Genomic DNA, 20,941 nt, shown 5'->3' with positions numbered 1-20,941 from the left:
AGAAAAAGAAAATTAACTAGTTTTTAAAAGTTTAATCATTGTTTTTTAGTAAGCGTGCTTATTCAAAGTTTGCTGACAGGTTCAACGTGTACACTTTATTAAGAAGTGTATAAAAACATAATATGTGAAATAATAATCTTTTTTTATATTACTTTATCTAGTACACGGGATATTTTCACATCCTGGCTTCATTTAAAAATATTTAGGGAGAAAGTCTTGTGTCTCTTAAGTAAATACATTTATACAAAATGTTCCATTGTACATATACATTTTACATTTTCTCAATCTTATTCTAAATCATTGATAAAAGCTATACCTCATAAGATGGCAAGTGTGCATACACAGTTAATTTGCTTATTATTATTATCAAATGCGTATAATTATATATATTAACGTATAATTATATATTATAGTTTTGTTACTACACAATAACAGGAGTTGATAGACGATAGACGTAAAATACAAAGAAATAAGAAGTAATAAACATGAAGAACAGAAATTAATAATTATTTTTTAGAGAATACTATAGTAAAGTATCACAATGAGTTTGTATGAAAATTCTGTGTAACAAAAATTGGAACCTCCAAGACAATTTTCCGCGGAGCATATTTATCCTAATTCAGATCATGCTTTAATAATCGACTAACTCAACTAGCCTCATTCTCTTCACATGTCAATTTGCTAATTGCTAAATGCCAAATCGTGTCGTACATGGACTCTCCTTCCTTACTAACACAATTTTACAGTACGTCAGTGAACGCTAGTGTGTGACTGCGCTAAACTACAATCGACATGAAATATATCGAATGGGGGCAATCGGCCCTCTAGTTTTGATTTCGCAATCCGAACGAACTTAATAATCATGAATGAAGTAAACATTCAACATGGAAGCTATTTCGTTAATATCATCCGTATTTTAGGTCAAATTAATTGTTTACGATGAGTATATAGAGTTTAGGTCAGTTATTAATATTCACTGAAAATGTCTTCGGAAAGGTAATTTGATTTCGTAGAAAATTGTATTTTTTTTTTGTGAAATTGCTTCCTGTATCCGTAGTTGAAAGTTGCAAAATCAATAAAGTATACGGAAATCGCTAATGTCACGCCCTGAATTCTTATTATATTGTGACTGTGTTCTTAATAATATAGAGGTGAGGTTTAATTATTGATATGTTCTATTCTAGGGTGGAATGGGTAGAAATTATAGAGCCCAAAACAAAGGAGCATATGTATGCTAACCTAACAACAGGAGAATGCGTTTGGGATCCACCGGAGGTAAGATTCTTGTACTTATCAAGATATGGGATAGACTTTCAATTTTTAAGTATCATTCTGAATACTGAAATAATTTAATAAAAATTTGAAATCATATGTTTTCATGAAAATTTCAATTTTAATATACCCACAGGATAGTTTTGAATAACAATGAATTTATTCACCTCTTATTACCAACAGAACCCAGTAATGTTCACCCTATAAACATATATAAAGCAAAGTACTTACACTAACAAGTGCAATTAATGAAGTAAGTTGTCTTGCAAGGTCAATAATGTATGCTCAGTTTACTAACTTGTTGCAATACTGACTGGCTACTTTATTGCTCAAGTATCTTGACCAGTGTGTAGAGCCTTCATTTGATTTTTATACTATTATTATATGGGAAAATTTAAAATTTTTCTATTATAATTAATAATGGATGATTCTAGATTATCATTATCTAAAAATCTTGGTTTAAAATTGGTCAAATACTACTATGAACAACTTTAGTAATAGAGAGTTAACTCTACTTTAGTTAGCTTGTAGTACATAAATCTTTCACTTCATTTCATCAATTATCAATTTAAATTTTAGTTGTAGATATATTTGATTGGATATGGTACTACAGTATATAGTTAATTTAGTTCTTGTACAATATCTTGTTGCAGGGAGTTAAAGTCAAACGGACAGATTCATCACAATGGTGGGAACTTTTTGATATTAACACACATAGATTTTATTATTACAATGCTTCTACCCAGGTTTGTATTTAATTATGACTTATAATTAACATAAAATAAATTGTTACAACATCTATACTTATTAATTATGTTTTTTACAGACAACTGTCTGGCATAGACCCACAGACTGTGACATAATACCCTTAGCAAAATTACAAACTTTGAAACAAAACACTGACCCTCAAAAAAGAAGAGAAAGCTCTACCCAGACTAATCTTGCTGCTCCTCAGGTGAAAAATATGACTTTCATTCAATGTTATGTATAATTTACTAAAAAGTAACTAAATGTTGATTCTATATTGAAGTACATAATATGGGACATAAATAAAATATATTTATTTGTTAGTAATAGGTTCAATATTGCAGATTTGTCTGTCTGTCATTAATCAATAATCAATCAAAATAAAATTTATATTTAATTATTGCATAAGTAAACAGTATTTTTTATGGTAAATCTTATAGCTTTTGTACACATAAAACCATATGTTTCCCAGGCAATAGTATTGAATTAAACAAATGTTTTTACTATAATGCTACAAAGACTTTTGGGTTGTTGTTGACTCTACAAAAAACAGAAATGAAATTTAATCTCTCACTTATTTTCCTGAGTTCACATTATGTGAAAAAAAATGTAGTCATATTGATAAAATTTAAAGATTCAAGTTCTAGGACTACTATAATTTATTCCTAAGTATAGATAAATAACTTCATAATACTTTCGATAGATCCCAGACAACTCTCTGTATTGAACCCTACAATGTAAATATTCTGATTACTTGGTCAATATAAACTTTAACAAAGTAAAAGAAAGTCCTGCAGAGGGAAATTTCTAGTATCTAATATATGTTTTTTCTATTTTAGGTGCCATCTGTAATTGATCCCATCAGTAGTAATGGAAACAGTACTGTTGCTAGCGCCAGCAAGCTGTCACCAAGTAATGCTAAAAATGTCACCATTACGCAGACAAGTCCTGTACGCACCCGGAGGTCACATTATCATCATCGGTAAGCAGTTATTATCTATATGTCTATATTTTGGAAGATGAAATATTTATTGTTTTTTTGGGATTTTATGAAACACCCCTGTCTAGTTTGTACTAATATTGTAAATTCAAAAGTGTATCTGTCTGTCTGTTTAGCCATTTTACAACTAAATATATTCAGTCAAGTTTTCACTATATTCATAATGTCATTTGCATGCATTAAGATAGATTCTATCACAAGAAATAACTTATCTCTTTTCAAAACAGGCAAATAAAGTCTCCAGAAACAGCTAGTTTCCTATTAGGGATTTGTCTATTATGAGTTATGCAGTCAGAATTATAATAGCCATACTCTTTTGCTCTGTTTACTGAGAAAGAACTTTGATTTTGATAGTTCTATACTGAAAATATGATATAGAAAATGTTAAAAATGATGATATTTGACGCTCTAAGTTGTCAGTACTTTAAATGACTCATTTAGGTCTAGAACATATGTAAATGAAATATTGAAGCAAGAAATGTCATTAAATAAATGTGAATTTTACTACTTTACATTTTCTATTCATGAAAATTAACTAAGAATTTCAATTAATATTACTAGTATTTTTTAACTGTAGCAGCCCTACTTTAAATGTACATTCTTCATTGACACAATTATTATATCATTTATCAAATTGAAATTAGGCCATTCCTATTGCGATGTATAAGTTAATGGTTAATGATATCAGAAGTCATTGTATCCATTATGTCATATTGGTGCTGGGGATTAAATAAACTGATAAAATTTGTAATAACTAGTACTTTCATTATCTATACATCTATACATATAAATAAAATTGGTGTGTCTGTTTGTAATATTGAAATAACCGTTTTTTAATATATGCATATGAATACATACATTAAAAATACATTTTTTACAATTTTTGTCTGTTTGTTCCGGATCTCTGAAATGGCTGGACCGATTTAGACTGGCTGGACTTTTTTTGACGATAGCTGATGTAATAAGGAGTAACTTAGGCTTCTTCTATTTTAGAAAATAAAGTTAAATTCCACGCGGAAGAATTCGCGGGTGTTTAAAACCTATTTTGTACATAAATATTTAAATATTTATGTACAAAATAGGTTTTAAACAGCGGGAACAGCTAGTTATATATACAAACGTGACTGTTATTGTTAAAAAAAAAAAAGAACAAGGAGGTAGATTTTGTAAAAGGTCGTGTGTATGGATACAACTCTATTTGAACCGCCAAGCAGTTTGTTTAGGTTGTAGGGTGATATAAGGTAGTAAATTAAAGGATAAAAGGCATAACTTTTTAATCTTCCCGAATGCCAACCAATGGGTGGTATCACAGACGCGATGATGTGATGTATATAAGTAACGGTGGCCACTTACCATATATTTTATTGCCATTCCAATTACATAAAAAAATGTGTATTACTCTTCTGGAATTATTTGGTCTAGTTGTTTAGCAACCTGCTTTACTACATTTGCGGGTTTGATTTCTATACAACACAGTTATTTTACTCAATACATCATCATCATCTGCTTCTTCCTTATCCCATTTATTTGGGGTCGGCGTAATATGTTTTTCTCTTCCTCTATTTTACTTAATACTAGAATAGTAATAATACATTTATTCAATAGAAAATTTACATAGATATACTTACCTGTCCGCTTTGTGAATGTTCGTCGTGCACATTTTTATTTACGTTTGCATGTTTTTTGCTGCGATTTTATTTTTGCTTACAATTCAGTTGCTTATAATGCATTTATTTATATATTTTATATTTTTTCCAAAGGGTTTTCTTGAAATGTTGATCAAACATCCTGACGAAAATGTATATAAAATTTAACCATATAAATTATTCAGGAACAGCGGGGAGAGTCGACGTGGCAGGCTGAGCGAAGACGGCACTACTGCGTTGTGTCGGCATACAGATTCTGGACGATCATCAGACAGTAGCCTTAGTAGTGCCCAACAGAGAAGGAAACAGGTATTTCATTAACATTTTTATATATTAGTTCAGAGGTTTAGTATACTTTTAGTAATTTTTTTTGGTAATTCGTCCTGCCTGAGGAAATTTGCCGTCAACTCAATTTTTTAGGGGCAAAGGTGTTTGTTCCTATTCTTTAACCTTCACCCCCCAGATGACCAGTGCCAGTCACTGTAACTATGTATTGGTGACAGGAGCTGTCGGCTGCTGTGGCCTGTACGCCGCAGTTGCGCAAACGAACCGCAGCGCCAGCGCACTCGTCCTTGCACGAACCCGACAAATGGTCCCCCCATGGAGGTATTTATTGTTACTTACTTTAATTCTGATTTTAAAAGACTTCTTTTATACATATAATAACTGTTATCAGATTGTTTCGCGACTGATCATTTAACTGTTTTAATAATTAAAAATATTTGGCAAATCTTTCCGCAGTTCTTACTCACATGCAGAAAATTGAAATGAAGTAGAAGAAATGTACTTTGACTTGCAGTTTAACTGTCCAATTAACAAATAAGTGCATGTTTATTTGCAATCTCAATGGAGTGGTCCAATTTATAATATGTTTGACCAGTGGCAGTGTTTTTTTTATTGGAAATCTATATCAGCCATTTTTGGCGATAAGTGTGACAATAACAAACATTTGGGTTCTATACTTTATTTGAACCCTCCATTGTATATATAATCAAAAAATAATGTACTGGCGAATCGATTCATATATTTTATTGTAGTATGACATGTTTAATACTCTTTTGTAGGTTTAAATAGGAGTGGCAGCTTTATATCACCCCGTAAGGATGCATCCGACGATTCCATGCATGAGAAATATTTCAAATCCGTTGAAAGTACACCTTTAACTAGGCGCAAGGTAATCAGCTAATATTAATTACAATCTAATCTAATTTTTTTTTTAGATTTATTTATTTTTTTCTTCCTCATTAATAATTATTCTTTAAAGGAAAATACTTTTAGATCAATGTGACTACTAACATTTCTAATCATGAGTATGAGCGTTTGTATCGGTCTGGGTATTTCCTAATATGTATGCATTAAAAAAATGAATTTATGTTCTTTAAGATAAATTAATTTTTTTAAACTTCAACAATTAACAAAATCTTACTTTAAACAACTGATTAAGTAAGATTTTGTTAATTATTAAAAATTCTGAATGTTTACTTGTCAAATTTTTATATATATATATAAAAGTTGTCAAAGTCAAATGTCAAAGTTTTATATATATATATACAGATTTTTCAGTACACTCTATAGTATGAAAGATTAATTAGCAATAATTGTTGTTCTTTTCAGTTAAAACAACAGTCTGGTGGAGGCTCTTCGTGTGACTCTGCATCACCTCAGAGTCCAAGTAGTCCATTGCAGAAACCACAACCTACTCCATTCTTACAGGTACGCAACTACAACATAAAGATAAAATAAATCTGACATAACAGTGTAAACAATGTATCACGCCTGTTATGTCCGATGGAGTAGTCAGTACACACAACACCATTTGAAAACAATGTTGCAAAGGGCAGAGACTACCATCTTCTCTCAGATTAATATTTGATTGGATTTCACCGAGAATTAGTCAAATATAAATAGACACACAAAGGTTATTTTTGGTATCTGCAGGATGTGTAGTCACGATCTCCTTGAAGTACTTCAGGATTTTAAAATATTAAGCCACAACACTACGACCTAGGGAGCTACGAACTAAAATATTAGAAAATTAATATTTTCTGTGCATTTTCAATTAATTCAATATTATTGCTTAATTTTTGAGCATACATATGTTACAAACAAAATATCACATCTTTTCTCTTTATAATATTAGTTTGCTGGGACTGGGTACACTGGACACCAGTGAAAGATAACATATTGTATTTTATTGGATGAGTAGTCAGTTAGCCGAGTTCATTGCAAGTAGAACTTTATGGAAATCGACCTGAGATACGAAATGCAATGAGGCTACTAATCTCCATTACTGTTAGATAGAAGTAATAGAATGCAACTGCAATTGAACTTTCTAATCTGTGTTGTTTGTTATCTGTGGTTTGGCACTTCCTTCTTGGGATTAATGGCTAACCAAGTAACACTGCAGTTCTTGTTATAATTTTTAAAAACCATCATTAAGGGGAATACACCTGAGAGGTCCTGCTTAAAGCCAATTTCCTCACTGACGTTAACATCCCTCTGGGATTCCCATTGTCAGACCATGTCGGCACGGCCGTCGCTGGTGTCGTCGATATCTTTGGCGACGGAGGCTGCGGGCGGCGGCTCGCGCGTACTACACAGCCTCGAGCGGCCGCATCAGCTCTCCAGGCATGCGCGCGAGAGGTACTCCGACAGGTATGGTCTCTACTATACTCCTTTTTTTAATATAACGTGACTAAACATGTAAAACTACTTACTTATTTTAGTATAAAATTAATGTTTCCATTGTGATTATTGTGATTTAATAATTTTATAACAGATAATAAGGCAATTGACTATCTCACCTAATATATGAATTGCTTAGTATGGGTTGTCAATTTCCAGCCATTCCAATAACATAAAAAATGTTTACAATGATGATTCCGAATGTAATATATTTCACAGGCACTTAGACAAGGATCGTTTAGCTGAGCTGGAGCGGATGGATCGGTATCCGGAGAAGCAGGCGGTGTACAGCGTAGACAAACCCTTCCGGCAGACTAGTCTTGACCTTCGTCAGAACACTGCCAACTGGCATCCCGCAAGAGAGTTCACAAGGTCCATAGCTCAATTTAATAATTATGTTTTTAAAATTTACATATGGAAATATAATATACATGACGTCAAAATTCTATTAATTATTTCGTATTAGTAACCCGCCTGATCTTGGCATGAGTATAGAAATCTATTGATGGACGAAAATGCGTTCTGTAGTTTTTGTGATTGTCTATGATGTATATTAGATTATTTGTCTATTATTATATGTGGTGTTAATTTGCGAATTTGTCGTTGCAGGCGCCAACAAGCGGAGCCTGAGAGGTATTCTTCAAGTAAGGCATCAGTGACGTCATCATCGGGCAGCAGCAAGCAGCGGCCACACGAGCCACATCACAACTTCATGCGACTTTCGTCTGCGAATGAACAGGACAATATTGCCGCGGGTAGGCCCCTATTTAGAAATGTGGAAAATGTATAACATCAATTTACTGAAATTGACTTTGTATAAAGTCGAGGTTAAATCTGTCTCACAGATCCGATCCCTCGTCCAATTCAAACGGGGAACATATCGAAAAAAACTGTCTCTCATGCAGCTTGCAGCAAATAAGCTAATTTTACCTAAATGCCGCCTGCACAAAGTCAGTAATTCATTCTATGGTAATTGCGTAAGATTTTATAATAAACTGCCAGAATCTGCACTAAATCTGACAGAGAGGCAATTCAAATCTTATATTAAACAATTTTTGTGTAAGAAAGCCTATTACAGGATAGACGAATTCATAGACGACAACATATCAAGTATATAACTAGTTTATTAGCATACAACGTTATAATTTAATTTTCTCATTGCTTTCTTGATTTAATTGATTGATTTTAGAAATATGAAAGCGTAGCGGTTTTTGTATTGATTGCCGCATGCATTCTTATGTAAAATGTGAATACTATAACTATCAGATAGCAATTGTAAGTAGCTTTGACGTAGTCTAGTGTTTTGAGTAGTCATGCTCACTAAAATGTCCAGACTTGTGGCGGCGTGGTGGGCCGGGTCATTGGGCTCCCTAAAATATGGTCGAGCGCAGTGATGGCTGGCTCATCCGTCATACTCGTGAACGGGACCTGCTTGTAGGGACTGGTCTGCTCTAATCACTATGACTGATTTCCTCTTATTAATTGTTTAACCAGTTGGTTATATATTCAATATTATTTCTATTTGAGTATTTAATAGAATTAGTGCTAATTGGTGGTTTGTATTCACACACTTAAACTTAAAAATGTAAAGTAATAATAAAATTATTTAAAAGAGCAACACGCAAGTTTCTTGCTCGTTCTTCTTGTGATGAGACAGCTTTCCGAACGAGCGGTAGATTAAAAAATGTAATGACTATTCAAAAGTGCTTCAATGTAAGTTTATTTGAATAAATGATTTTCTATTCTATTCTATTCTATTCTTGCATACAGGAGCACAGTTTACAAAATAAACTGTGCTCCTGTTTGTAGTATGAGATATTGCAGTAAAAGCATTACATTTTTGGAGTGGACAGAATGGGAGTGCATAAAGTATATCACACAGACTGACCCTGGTACTGTTTATCTATTCATATAGGCGACGGTGCCAGTTTCCTTTCGACCATTCTTTATTTGTCATTCCAGCTATATAAAAATAAATATATTTTACTCTTTTGTCCACAGTGAATTATAAAATGAAATGCGTCAATTTAGAGCCTCCGCTAACTGAGCCAAATGTACAGAAACACAATCAGCGCCTTGAAAGAAATCCTGCACCTCGTGATCGCACCAAATCTCGACGTAAGTTTAATTTTAATATGTCCTGTTATATCACTGATCTAGCCATGTTTTAAAGAAGTAATGGCTACATTGAGTTAATTTGTATTTTATACCAAAATTCTAAAATTTTATGTATATATTTAAACCTAAGGTTTTACATAATAGTTCTTCTCCTAAATAGCATTAGGTCGTTTTTTATCTCAATCTTGCTAGCAAAGCATCGGGATAATGTAATACCGGATTTAGTCCTAAAGTCCACTTCAAAATGTGATTGATTTAGTATAAAACATTCTGTTATTAAAATAACTGGCATTTGTTTACATGACTATTATGAGAAAATTTAACACTATCAAAATTTAATATAAGATTCCGAATTTGTTTCTCAGTGACTATAGTGTAATTTCATGACTACACTACCAATTTTCGGGTTCATTTACTTTTTAGGACTAACAATATTTATTAAAATTATTCTTAGGGCACAAAAAACCTGTGGAAGTGGAGGAAGTACCCATGGATGGCGAGGAGGAAGAGGAAGACGGGGGAGGTTCCCCGCTGTACTGTAACTGGGATCTGCGCGGCATGCAGCACCTGCTGCCACTTCAGGACTACATCATACAGCAGGCCAAATTATCTAGTTAGATTTTTTTACTTGGATTAATTATTAAGATTGTTCAATATTTATTTATTTATTTGTACACTTCTACATTAATCAATATAGTTAACATGTTTTAACAACAATCCCTGCGCTTCAGTTCAGCGAAACAGTTGAAGGCTTGTGTCGCAGGAATTGTGGAAGACGAGTTTGTTCCGATTAGTATACACACATTGATGGAAAAAAGTATAATCTACACTATCCTTAGCAGGAATACCATTTTTGATAATAAGTTATATTTGATGCTTGATTATCGACTGATTTTTATTATATATAATTCATACTTTGAAAGTCCGACTTATAAAAATGTTATTTTATTGAAGGTCGTGGTCGATACGGCGGATCCGGGTCGGATGGGGAGTCCGGTTCGTCTCGGTCTCGCTCGCGCTCCGGTTCCGAGTCCCGTTCTCTGTCCGGCCACGAACCGGACAACGAGTCGTCGGACGGCGGCGCTCGGACGCCGGACGATGACGACGGTTCTGGAGTGTACTTACCGCACTCGTACGCGCATCGTCCGTCTGACGTCGAATATATGAACCATGGAGTTTCTTATTATAATACATTTGTTGGTTTCGATCGAGATCGACAGCCTTCACCGGGGATTCATAGAGTGAGTTTACATCTGAATAATATGTTAAATTGTTTAGTCTTTCTAATGTTAATAATATATTTTTATATAATATGAATACAAACAATATGAGGGTTCACTTAATGAAAAGAGAATTGTCTGTATTGAAATGAAAAGGATATTGAATAAATTACAAATATATTGTCATTCTTGCTATCTCACAAATGTCGTTATTCGTGACGACTAAAGAATTATATCATACTCTGTAATTCAAACTAAAATCCTATAAATTAATCAGACATACAGACATTTTTGTGCGATTTTTTAAATTTGATATTCTTTTGAGTTAAAACATACATATGAATAGTATAGCTTGTATTAATTTAAATTATTTTAGCAATATAAACAAGATTTTACTATACATAGGATGTATTTATATAATTGTGACTACCCAGGTTCTTAGGTTGAATAGATTTGACTGATATAAGAATTTTTTAGACGTCGTCGCTGGGTGGCGGTGGCGCGAGTGCCACGAGCGGAGCGGGCGTGGGTGGGGCCACAGTGGCGGCGGGCGCGGGCGCGGAGGCGGGCGCGGGCGGCGCGCTGTACAGCCCGGTGCGGGCGCACGCGCACTTCACGCGCCCGCCGCCGCCCGAGCAGGACATCGAGATATTCGCCAAGGATAATCTCAACTTCAACAAGGGCATCTTTAGGAGAAAAGTTTGTACATTTATTATTTTCATTTTATACAATACCGCACGGATGTACTTGTGTATTGAATGTAAATGTACTAATGTATAAAACTTCCTCTTAAATCACTCTATTGCTGAAAATTACATTAATATCTGTACTGTTAGCGAACAGACAGTGGGAGAGACTTGGTTTTATACTATGTAAATAATTATCAGTATAATGATGGATTAAATTACATAAGATTGATTAAAGTAAACCTTAGAAGAAATTGTAACGTGTTTTGCATTTTTTGTCCATTAGCAATAGTAAATATAATTTTGACCCAAAAATAACTCTAATTTGCAATTTAATCTGAAAGGGGTCTGGTAATAATAAAAAGGTTTTGTATCGTCGCAATTAGTAGTAATATGTTTAAGGTTCTTATACATTGTAATATTTGCTGACTATGTTATATATTTTCGAAAACATGACTATAACACAAGCAAGTTTCCAAAAATAGGAATCCTGAATATCACAAATATTAATTTATATTTGCAATTAAATAAGTTTGCAGCGCATTGACTTATCCTGGCCATTAATAGATTTTTTTAATATTGTAGAATGGTACATACATCTTTTCTTTTTACTTTAGGAATATCCGTCATAGAGACACGGACATCCTAAAATAGGCAAAAAGCAGTTGCTATCGACAGACACTGAAACTCGGCTGCTATCAACTTATGATGCATATTTATAAGCTTATTTTTATACAGCATGCATTGTTAAATTAGTATGCCAATTAAAACAATCTATTTCTTATTATATTTTGGTTTACTATACATTTCCGTGTTCACATTTTTCTAGGCGTCAGTCCGGGACATGCTGTCGTGGACGTCATCATCAATCAGCGCTCCCATGGTGGGCGCAGAATGGGACAAGGCGCATAAAAAAGCGGCCATCGACCTTTTCCGATTGGTTCAAATCTACATGGGCGACCGAAAAGCACGGCCTGGGATGACGCTTAATTCCGTTGCACAGGACATACTGCATGCCACGTTTACTAACGAAAAGTACGTCTACAACAGTTTGACCCAATGTCTAGTGAAAAGTCCCGATGCACAAGTATTAGAATTATTAATATTAGAATATTCACACTATCGATCTCATTGTATTCAAAGCAAAGTTCAGTATTGAGAGGTTTCTTACTGTAAAGATATGTACAATTAAAATACATGATGGTACAAAATACTCTTTTGTTTGCAGCAATACGTATTGATATTGTATATCGAAAGGTCTTTAAATATTTGATCCAGCATATAATATTATTTACGCCTTTATTGCACATTAAAGTAGTAAAGTTTTATTGTGCAGTAAAGAGTGAATGAATAAATATCTCACACACATTGCCTTACTCCCGATGGCTGCGTTGTGGGTAATACGTTGTGTGAATTTGTCCTTAGAAATAAATGAAAATAATGGTTTATCGTAGGCTGCGCGACGAGCTGTTCGTGCAGCTGTGCCGGCAGACGACGGAGAACCCGCTGCGAGACTCGCTGCTGCGCGGGTGGGAGCTGCTGGCGGTGTGCCTGGCCTTCGTGCCGCCGTCGCCCGCCTTCCAGCCCGCGCTCACCAACTACGTCAACCGGCACCGCGACCCCGCCTTCGCTGACGCCTTCCCAGAGGTCGCACCGCTACTTCACTTGCACCACTATTATAATCCTTATTTAACACTCGCGAGGATCATTATTCCTGCTTGTATGTTTAAGTAAACGTAAGTTAGTTCCCTGTGATTGTCTGGAGTCTAAACTAGGTCGAAAGTGTACTGCGAATCTCCAGACACGGTCCTAATAGTGGCTATAAGCCAAAGTAATATGAAGGAATAACTTCAGTCGGTTATGCATATATAGTACAAAATTCAATGTTTATTAATGGAACTTGTCGGATATTTGCATAATTCTCAAATTAACTGTTAACCTCAAATATTAGTATTCTCTTTCTCATAATTCTCATTAAAGGTATACTTACTATTAATATTTGGTACACTAATACTTTTGTTTCTTTGATATGATATGAGAATTCAGAACCAGAAAGATATAATGTGATAGGAATGTATCTTACAAATTTTCACCCAGTGTTATTTATATACCTTTTATTAGTCTAAAAGTACAATTTATATAAGAAAAGTTAATTTATGAAATCAATATAAATTATAGGTTGGTAAATGGCCAATCCACGTTCAAGTATCACACTATGCTGGGGTTGCATGCAAGAGATTAGAGAGAATCGGTTTTGGCGGAAAGAGGCAACCACGTAAACCTTCCACTGAAGACATAGACCAGGCCAGGGTGGGTATTTTGTTAACAGATGTTTACTAATATTTTACCAGAAGAGAGACCGTACAGATATTAATGTTTTATCTACTTCCATTTTACATTAGATATTAATGTTTTATCTACTTCCATTTTACATTGTTAGCCATATTTTATACAGTTCTGCTTTTAGTTGTACTAAATACATTGGTGATATACATACATATATTTTTGTCGATTTTATGGGTAAAGTGTAGAAATACTTTGCGATTTCGGATGACGAAGTAATTTAGTGATAGTGATGCACCATCATTAAAATTACTGAACCGAGCAATGTTCATTCTATTTTCTATAATAAAACGCAGTATAGTCTTTGGAATGCAATATCGCTGATTTACTGTTGCAAATATCTATGCACAACAATATTATAATGCTAGCTGTGCCTGTGGTTTCACTCACATAAAATTTATAGCCTATGTGTTATTGTGATTTATAAGCTTAGTCTTCTTAGTATAGACAAAATCCGCATAGTAATCTTTTGCATGAAAAAGTAAGAAACATCCATTCATACTCATACTCACAAATTTCGCGTTTATACTATTAGTAAGATATATCATTTATATGGTTCCAGATCCAAATCTTCCGTCAGTCAATGTTCGGGAACACGCTATCCGAGGTGATGGCGCTGCAGAAGGAGCGGTTCCCGCACCGGCAGCTGCCGTGGGTGCAGGTGGCGCTGTCGCAGCAGGTGCTGGCGCTCAGCGGACGCGACACCGAGGGTATCTTCAGGGTCTCTGCTGACGTCGACGAGGTCAACGCGCTCAAAGCCAAGATCGACAACTGGGAGCTACCGGATGCTTCCACACTCACTGGTAATTTCATTATTTTTAGCTTGTAGAGTAGTGAAACATTGATGGTCGTTACATTTGATTGTTGTGATTTTGATCGATATAAACATTTATATTATTAGTATTAATATATTAAGTATATATTTACTAAATAAAACTATCAATCGACGTAGACTTGGTACAAAATAAATAAAGTAAATGAATAATGGTCATTGGGTGATATGACAGTAAAATTATAGGATATGAATGTGTAACACCATAGTTTTGAAGAAAAGATGACGATTGGCACTTTTCACCATGTGCATTATCGATTTGTTTACATATCACATACATAGGAAAAAATGCTAACAAATCTAATATTATCTACTCGTCATTGTCGTCTTTGTACACCATCCATACTTTTTTTCTTTCTCTATCACACTCATATAAATATATCTCTCTCACTCGTTAATCTTCGTTCACACGTGTTTGATAATCATCTCGCTATATCTTATTATGTCATTAACTATCTCACTCCCACATATATAAATATTCTAGTCGATCAGTAACATAGAAGCCATGCCTAATTTTGAACTAGAAACCTTTTGATGTGATTGATTTAATCAGAGTGATTTATTGTGATGTGTGGTTCGTACAGATGCCCACGCGCCGGCGAGTCTATTGAAGCTGTGGTACCGCGAGCTGTACGAGCCTTTGATCCCGGACGCGCTGTACGGGCCGTGCGTGGCGGCCGGCACGGACTTCGCCGCCGCTACTCGTGTGCTGCAGCGCTTGCCACCTCTCAATCGACTCGTGAGTACCGACCACATAGAATTATTTACTTATTTTATTTATTAAATCTTTAATGCACAACACAAGACCAGTCAACCATAGGACAAACATTATCATATACTATATATAATATGTACATAATACTTACATATTAAAAATTATTATTATTTGTATTTAAAGTTTTTGACAATACAAATATAGATAAAAATTATAATTTTTAATTATTAGAGAATAACTATTTATTGAAATCTTACTGCACGTTTTTCCTCAAGAATCACATTATTATATGGTTTTAAGTAAGAGCAATAAAACGTGTTGTATTATAATACCATTGTCACATTGTCGATATATCAACATAGAGAGTATGTAAAAAACATTAATAACTAGCGGCAAATTATAAAATTATTTTATTTTATTACCCTGTCTGCTATTTAAATTAAAAACATATAGTATGTTTCTATTACAGGTACTCACGTACTTGATCAGTTTCCTTCAGCAGTTCACCGCACCAGAAGTAGTAAGTCAAACCAAAATGGACTCTGCTAACTTGGCAATGGTGTTCGCACCAAACTGTCTCCGTTGCACGTCGCAGGATCCAAGGGTCATACTAGAAAACGCGCGTAAAGAGATGACATTCCTCAAAACTCTCATAACCAATTTGGATACGTCCCACGTCCAAGATCTTCTGTGACCGATGAATCTCAGTTATTGCAATAACAACGTGGTCTCCGAAGTGACATACTGACTACAGCTGGCGATGGTATGCTAAATATTGTAATAGAAACGAAATAGTTAATTGGAAAGTAGTCAGTCGCTGGTTTCGCTCGCATCGAGCGGCCCGTCGATCGCGGCTCTTTCGTTGAATTCACAAATCGTTCATCACGTATGTGTAGATTTATAGTATATTATTAGCTTCCGAGGGGCAGCGCATGGTGAACGAACCGAGTATCTCGATATCATTGTATAAAATATGTATGTATGTATACTGCGTTGAACCAAACATTTTTGTGTCTAGTCTATGTGATTTCTGTTGATCATTCTGTGCGGAATGTAGTGTTCGAGTGACGTGGTATACGGGCAAGTTTTTTGACTTCCCTCAAATTATATTTGACATTCTTGTATATTTTTTGTATTTTTGTACGCTATATAATATAATTTTATTTGGTTGTACCCAAAGATATTTAATGAGATGTGATTTTAATTATATTTAGACTTGAGCTTTACAAAAGTATATGTGCAATGTGTTTCGTGCGGACTTGTTTGTTGAGACGATTGCATGTTTGTTATTAGTTACTACTATTGTTTAGTGCGCCGTTTTGACGCATTTGTTTAAGTGCAGATATTATTTTTCTACCACTAACAAAATACTTAAACGATCTCTGTCGGTGAACTATGATTTTATAGGATGACAGTTTGATATATAATAAATACGGCTAGAAGGCGAGTAAATTCTAAAGAACGCAGGTAGAGCAGTACTTTTAGTGGCCTTATTTTAATATAACGTATTTCATGTAATAGATCTAATTCGTTTCTTGGAACAACATTTTAACGGCTAATGTGTTTATATAAGCATATACACATACATTAGCTGCTTAAAATTTGTTTTTAAATAAATCATAAAGTTTATTGTTAAATGCAGTTATGATTGTTATGTGCCCGCTGCTACGCTACTATATGACATTATATCCAGAGTTTTATGTGGTTAATAGAGATATGCTAAAACTTAGTATACGGTAAAGTATACAGTAGGATTATGTGTATGTATACATTCTGTCTGATTGCAAATCATAGTTCTCTGATGTCCAACTAATAGTTGTACCAATACGAAATAGGATTAGGTAAGACGTAACCATAATTATTTTAAGTGTGGACACAACAGAAATGCATGAAAATCACCCTTTAAAGAGTGTGGCATAAAAAGTAATGTTCGCTAAATAATGCAATAGGTAATAATTATAAACAATCCGTGACTAGTAGTAATAATATAGGCGATATACAATTTTGTTTACAAATATTAAATTTTCTCATTTAATCTCAATAAAATAAAATAATTGTGAACCTTATTATTCGCTATTGTTTCCTATTTATCATTGCTCTACCGTTTCTTTATAGTTCTTATGAGAATTCACAATAATCTCTTACGTTATAAAATATACATTATATCTTGAATTCTAGACTTCGTTTTTAATTCAAGCCTACTGGTTCACAATTTCTCCAAGCTCCGTTTTTAGGAATAATTTTGTGTTTTTTTTAGGTGATTCGTCACTGGATAGTTAGTCAATAATGCTGTGTGCATATATAAGTTTGTTAGACGACTACATCGGGTAGTACACCACTATGCGGCTACAACGTTTTAACATCTCGATCCCTCTTTGTTCGACCAATATCAATTAAAGTTCTCAATATTTATACTAGATGGCGCTAGGTGAAATGTACAACGCGCTATAGTTTCGTTTTCTTTGAGTATCACCACTGTACGGAATTTAGTAATTTGAGTTCGATTTACATCCGAATATATCCTTGTTTACTATCCAATTCGGTGTTGTTTGATTTCTTGGCCTCGAGTAGAACATTGCTCCTTCGAGTCGGATAATATCCACCTCAGCTGTGTATCTTGAGCAGTGAAACTGCCCTTTCTAATAATATTATTCGTTAGGATCATTCCATAAATATCCACCCCTAGCAACAAGTCTATCTTACTAGGTGTACCATAACCGAGATCAGCCAGAGTTAAATCTGATAATTCTGGCCAATCTTAAACTGGATGACAAAGCGTTCTAAACGAGGTATAAATGGACTGTATCTTAAAAATGACCATATGTTTGATGGATAAGTTAAACTGATCTCCACCCAAGCCAAATACTATTCCTTTCAAAGGAATTTTATGAAGCCCTAATAATTGAACAGCACGCTCCGTAACGAATGAGGCTTGAGAACCCTGATCCAGTAATGCTCGCAGTGTATAACAATCTCTATTAGTGTCCACGTGTACTAAAGCCGTAGCCAACATTACTTGACCAGGTGATGATATTGAACCATTAGCAAAATGTGTTGAAATTCGACTTGATTCTTAAACCTCCTCTGCACATTTTCTTGCTCTCTGTGCGAGCACAGGTTCATTCGTTTGATTTAGTCCCATATTATACGATGAACTCGAATTTCCCTCAGGGTGCAGTAAAGAGAGATGTCGCCGTCCGCAACGCCTACAAGTGGTACGTCTCTTACATCGGCTCACTGGATGATTACTTCCAAAACAGTTGAAGCATAATTTATTTTTCTGAATAAATTCATGACGACTTTCATAACTCTCTTTGTAAAACTTTCCACATTGGAATAATAAATGACTTTCTTTACAAAAGGAACAGGAGATTGCGGTAACACTAAAAACTTTTGGTCTCTCTACTTTATCATCATTTCTCTCATTATTATGAAGACATTCCATAGCCAAAAACCTGCATTCTAGGAATTTATTGAATTCCTCTAATGTTGGTAATATGTCTGAGCGGTCACTGATCTTGTGCTCCCACTGAACTCTAGTACTATTATCTAGTTTTAATGACACAAGATGTATAATGATAATGTCCCAAGAAGATGTATTGACTCCTATATTAGATAATGCACTCAGGCAATCATTTATTGTGTCCAGTAACTGCTTGATTCCGTTTGCAGACTCTGTCATCAACTTTCTTTGACCGACCAGTCTCGTGAGAATTGAATTAGCAATATAGCGCCTATTATTATATCTCTTTTTTAGCTTATTCCAACAATATCTGTTCAGCTTCTCCACTGAGGTGTGCCTTTAAGTTGTGCAACTTCTGAACTTCTGCTAAAGATGTATTACTGTCGATCATAGAAACAAATAAATCATGGAAGGACTGCCATTCCAAATATTTTCCTGAGAAAATTGGTAAAGAAATTCGTGGTAAATGAGTAATACTACTTCCAGGAGGCGAGTTTGAAGATTGATCTTTACTGTTCTCCTCTTTTTCCCTTGGTTCATCTTTTTTAATATTGCCATAGAATCTTGGAGTGCACATTTAAAATCAACATATAATTCTTCAACTTCATCAAATAGACTTAGTTTAAAATAAGTTATATCTTTACGGCTTCTTTTAAAATATTCCGATGATTTTCTTCAAACCCGTCAATTATTATTTAAAATATTTAATCTCTCTACAAAATATCCATATGAACTACGACTTTTAAACTTTTTATAATTGCTATAATTTTTATTTATTTTATCTTGAATACTTTTCTGATATTTCATTAAATCTTTCATCTTCCATTGTTTTAGTAAAACTGCCAATTGAAAGTTGAAAGTCAATTAATAACCGTTTGCACTGAGTCTTAAACGATACACTGGTTTCGCATCATAATCTTGTTGACTATGCTCTATACGTCCACGTACTCTCATTATTTGTTTATCATCTAGGAATAGACACAAAGACAATATTTTACTACCTTTTGGTATGGATCGATACTTCATCAACTTTGAAATTGAATAAATGTGGAAGTAAAAGTGAAGTTAATTTGGAATTAACTGACTAAAATTTAAGTCATATAATGCTAGAAAAGCTGTCGAAGTTACAGTGTTACCATATCGGTGATTTTAGATAATTTCATTCATAACCGTAGGAGTAGTAAATAATGCAGTCAAATATAAGCAATCGTAAAATTATATGTTGTCGTATGAAGTTATCCCACTTATGTTAGTAATTAGTTGAGAAATGCGATCTGTGAAAGACTGTTATTTCTTTCTTATGCCCAATATATTATGTCTATATTTAATGCAAGTATTGGATATAGACATAGTTACGAACTGAATTTCATGCTTCTTCTGTTTCATTGTTCCAAATATTTTAGAAGATTAAAACTATTACATTTCAATGACAAGTTAATTATATTAAGAGAAAGATATCAGTTGATTAGAATGATTTTAAGTCAATTTTATATTAATTAAGTATCTTTAATTATTAACTTTTTTCGTTGCTTCATTTCCTTCGTCAATACGAATAATTAAATTAAGTTTAATTTGTAGTGAATTCATGAAAAAGTGGTAATTTTCAGTCGCTTATTTATTAAATATTGAATTATATAAAGTAATAGTAATCAACATCAATTTACTATAATGCGACACTTTATCGTTTATCAAATTTAGTGCTATTAGTAAATTGTTACAATTTCATCACAATGTTATCTTAAATATTCATTTTATGAAGGCATATCCATAGACTCGCTTAAAAATTACCTAATATGAAATTGATATTCTCATATTTGGATATTTAATTGAAATATATGATTTTAATCTAGAGTGAGGTATGTCTAAAATGGTATTACAGCTCTATTATTTGTATTTAAATATTAAACTAGAGACCCCTCCATATGGCAGCGTGATCTATAAGTTTTTCAGTATTATCTATTATTTTATATCATTATCATCATAACATCCCATTACCGAACCATTACTGACTACGTAACATCACATGAGAATTTTATATACAGGATTACCTGTTACTCGCGACTTGTTTGGTAAAGATAACAAACAGTATGGATTTGTGTTTAGAAATTTTCTCCTTTTGCGGTTACACCGTCAATTAAGTATTCTATAAATAGCTAATTCGTTAAAGATCAATTGCAAATATTATATCTGGTTGTGTTATTTCTTTTTCCTCTA

General features: G+C 33.8%; 1 protein-coding gene across 1 annotated transcript; it reads left to right on the top strand.

The window, feature by feature from the left end:
• Positions 1-927: 927 nt before the first annotated feature.
• LOC131843669 (rho GTPase-activating protein 39) lies at positions 928-16,057 on the top strand. Its single transcript, XM_059192356.1, has 22 exons — positions 928-996; positions 1,185-1,275; positions 1,926-2,018; positions 2,099-2,227; positions 2,859-3,001; positions 4,851-4,974; positions 5,169-5,271; positions 5,730-5,839; positions 6,280-6,378; positions 7,184-7,320; positions 7,570-7,722; positions 7,960-8,105; positions 9,352-9,468; positions 9,923-10,081; positions 10,423-10,709; positions 11,166-11,387; positions 12,204-12,409; positions 12,829-13,021; positions 13,553-13,684; positions 14,280-14,520; positions 15,134-15,288; positions 15,734-16,057. The coding sequence occupies exons 1-22, from the start codon at positions 983-985 to the stop codon at positions 15,956-15,958; spliced, it is 3,279 nt and encodes a 1,092-aa protein (XP_059048339.1). The 5' UTR covers positions 928-982; the 3' UTR covers positions 15,959-16,057.
• The last annotated feature ends 4,884 nt before the right edge of the window (positions 16,058-20,941 follow it).

Source organism: Achroia grisella, unplaced genomic scaffold (assembly GCF_030625045.1).
Source record: "Achroia grisella isolate CSIRO2021 unplaced genomic scaffold, CSIRO_AGI_Agris_v1 utg327, whole genome shotgun sequence".
In the NCBI taxonomy this organism is placed as follows: Eukaryota; Metazoa; Arthropoda; class Insecta; order Lepidoptera; family Pyralidae; genus Achroia; species Achroia grisella.
This window is presented reverse-complemented; position numbering and strand designations above follow the sequence as displayed.